Here is a 3,400-nt window from a genome sequence, read left to right on the forward strand (position 1 = left end):
TAACTAAACTAAATTAAAGGTGTATCACTCCTTGAGGCCACGCAATCCTTCCCTGATGACTGCATGCTGGGTAGGAACTAGGAAGGAGCCTTGAATTATACCCCACCACCCACACACACATTGGCCTGCGGCTTTTCCACGTTTTTTTGGGGTCTGGATTTGACACCTGTCGCCACAAAAGGGATAAACAAAATATCTGTGGAAAACATCGTTATTTTGACATATAAAAAATTATTACCTGCACGTACCACATAGGTATGCAAATTTGGGATCGCCATATGCGTACTTGAAGCCAATTATAGTTATCGACCCATATTCATACCAGAATGTGTGAATGTGATGATTGTGAAAAATAATATGTGATGCATGTGCAAAAAATAGTTCATAGTTTAAATGTAAATGACAATATGTTTAATAGATGTCAATTCTCCAAAGTGATTTAGACATCAATGGAAAGACGTCTAATAGACGTCAATACTCGAACGTGGTTTAGACATCAATGGAAAGACGTCTAATAGACGTCAATACTGCAACACGATTTATACATCAATGGAAATTCGGCTAATAAACGTCGTTTTTGCGTCATTCTAAGACGTCGTCTGTATGACAAAGAAACGACCAATCGAAGACGTCTAAAAGACGTCGTGTGCCCACTGGGGTATATGTACACAGTGTATGAACTCACTGGTCGTCTACGGGTTCGCATAGATCTGTTTCTGTTGAACTGCCTTGTAGGTTCGAAATCATCATCATCACTAGACATTTCTGCAGGAATGTGGTATTGAAATTTAAAAGTTCAAAAATAAATATGTTGGATCAAACTGTGTTTGATATACCAGAAAGTTATAACCCCAAAGTTAGAAAAACAGCACGCAAGCAATGACAATTACAATTAAGTGCAGCACTGATAAAATGTGGGTTTCAAACACGTGCATTATACTTACAACAATTCATTCACTTATTTTATGAAATATATACTTACAAGAGAAGATGAAGTTTTTATATCCGAAGCAATATACAATGCCCCTTGACCAACATTGCTCATCACTTCACGTGCATTCCAGATGAAAGAGGTGCTGACATTTGAGGTCATTAGTCTTTTTGTTCCTGGCTGGGTGCTTTTAAAATGTAAAGAAAAATACAGAAACAAATTTATTACATGAAAATGGAGACAGAGGTCTGTGGTGGCAGAGCCATTATACAGCATTTCAATCAACTATCTGACAAATCTGTACATACAATAAAATTCTGAGCTTCCAACGCTAAAACAGTAATGTTTAACTTTAAGGTATTTTATTCAGAACAGTTTGCAATTTTTTCTTTCATAGTAAAATTTAGCATACCCTGTACGGATTACTTAGATTTTGAGCGGATTTGCTCATTTGTGAATGAACAAATCCGTATGGATTAGTCCTCAAACTGGGGAAATTCGAGCCCTGCAGGTCTCACATTTTTCATACCGTTTGTATTTTTATAAACAAATGATTTACGTGTCGATTTTTTATACTAATGAATGTGTAAATTCCAAACAAACTCAAAGCTTCAGTTTTCCTATACAAAACTAGCCCTAAAGTTCGAAATGGTCTCTTACGTGAGGTACTTGTATGGCAGAATCTCGTCAGCTGAGAGGTTGAATGCTGATCGAAAAACAGACGAAACTTCCTGCTCCACTTCTCGTTCATTCCATGTTGACTGCAATGACAGTTTTCCAATCAAACCCCTCTCAGCCAGTCTGGCACGTTTGTAACCGCGTGGTATTAGTACACAGACGTTGCCTTCTGACTCTTCTGGTGGTATGCAAACAATGTTGCGTGACCATGTCCTAGGAGCACCTGTACTGCTCCTGCTTCTTTTCCTCGCAGATGAGGGTGCGGTGCTTCCAAATCGATGGGGATTAGATATGGAGCTAGGCAGAATAGGTGTAGCAGCGACTGTTCTGCTCTGTGTTGCACAAGGTGATTCCGAAATAGATGTAGGTGTAGGTGTAGAAACCACTGTTTGGAGTTGCGGAGAACCTGGATTTCCCATTGCAGTGCTTTCCGGTAAGCTGAGCATCTAATAAAAAAAAAAGCATTTGGTTTTTAGTCTTGTAAGTTCAGTAAAATTTTGTTAAAATAGAGGTTGATATAGAAATGGGCGACAGTACTTTTGCAACAGCGATATATAAATAACGTGGTTATTTGTTTGACACCGGATTCCTGTCTGGAATCCTTTAGCCTTTACTTTGGGAAAGTGAAATAAAAAGTTAATGTTGTACCCTGGTAATAATGATTTGAAATTTCCCAATAGACTAATAGCCAGCAGAAAATCAGGTTAAATGCAATGAAACTTTGGCTAATTTTAGAGTACAAACCTCGTATCAGCATTTATATCAACCCGAGTAACATCAGTCGATGCTAAAGTTAATACTGGCATGCTTCTTTGGTTTTGCTCTTGTTGATCCTACAAACCAAATACATGCATCCTTATAACATGTGTATATAAGCATAATTAGTATTTGAATGAATCTTGGACCTACGGGGTCTGTGCTTAAATTCCATCCCGACGTAGCCAATGTTTATATATATTCTGGTTTATTCAAAATAATGAAAGTGTCAATGCCACTGTATCTCACCTTGAACATAATGGCAAGAGTGTGCGTTCCATGCACTAAAATTAACTAATTAAAACTGCCTGAAATATCGTAATTCCTGTTTTTCAAACATCCACGATTCGAAGAAACATGAAATAAAGTCCGTACCGTCCGTTCGGACGTACGACGGACAAAACTCAATGGCAATAGCTGAACTTGACAAAGTCCAGGTGAGCAAATTTTTTTTAGCAAATACTATTGAAGTAATTACAGTCATTTGTCAACAATACGTACATTTACTACGGCCGAGTTCGCTGAAGCACCACTTTCATTGTCTGACTGCCGATATCTTGCCTATAAATAGAAGAAAAAAGAAGAAAAATTAGGAAAGAATGGAAAAAAATTATAATGCAGGGTTCTAGCTGTCGCTCGCCAAATCGCGACTATTCTGCAAATTTCTTAGACTTAGAGACAAAATTCTCAAAATAACAAGCTGCATTAAATTGTTAAGTAACTTGTATCAATTTACATCTTGTGTTTATGTTTGCGAGTTCAAAATATAGTCTTAGTTATATTTCTCATGAAAAAAACGTTTTCAATTATTTTTATCTGGATTTTGGCTACAAAAAAATTATTTGGCTAAACACTTCTGCTATAAAACTAAAGCCAAAAAACTACAAAGCCATTCTACCCAGCTAGAACCCTGTAATGAATATATGTTACTGAAAATGGTAGGCCTGTATCAAGCAATGTATATGTACACAGTGTATGAACTCACTGGTCGTCTACGGGTTCGCATGGATCTGTTTCTGTTGAACTGCCTTGTAG

General features: G+C 37.3%; 1 protein-coding gene and 1 long non-coding RNA gene across 2 annotated transcripts in view; both read right to left on the reverse strand.

The window, feature by feature from the left end:
- The window catches only part of LOC106819861, a 3,277-nt gene extending 1,226 nt beyond the window's left edge, over positions 1–2,051 (reverse strand). Inside the window, exons 1-3 of the mRNA XM_014824433.1 lie at positions 1,592–2,051; positions 983–1,118; positions 686–781 (exon numbers count right to left, since the gene is read on the reverse strand). Coding sequence (XP_014679919.1) covers positions 686–781; positions 983–1,118; positions 1,592–2,028 — 669 coding nt within the window. The 5' untranslated portion in view covers positions 2,029–2,051. The remainder of the gene's footprint in view (positions 1–685; positions 782–982; positions 1,119–1,591) is intronic.
- Positions 2,052–2,289: 238 nt separating this feature from the next.
- LOC106819864 lies at positions 2,290–3,400 on the reverse strand. The gene is made up of 3 exons (XR_001395509.1): positions 3,351–3,400; positions 2,867–2,926; positions 2,290–2,442 (listed from the first exon to the last, which is right to left on the reverse strand). It is a non-coding gene; the product is annotated as an uncharacterized LOC106819864 (long non-coding RNA).

The sequence above is a fragment of the Priapulus caudatus genome, unplaced genomic scaffold (assembly GCF_000485595.1).
Source record: "Priapulus caudatus unplaced genomic scaffold, Priapulus_caudatus-5.0.1 Scaffold4837, whole genome shotgun sequence".
NCBI lineage: Eukaryota > Metazoa > Priapulida > Priapulimorpha > Priapulimorphida > Priapulidae > Priapulus > Priapulus caudatus.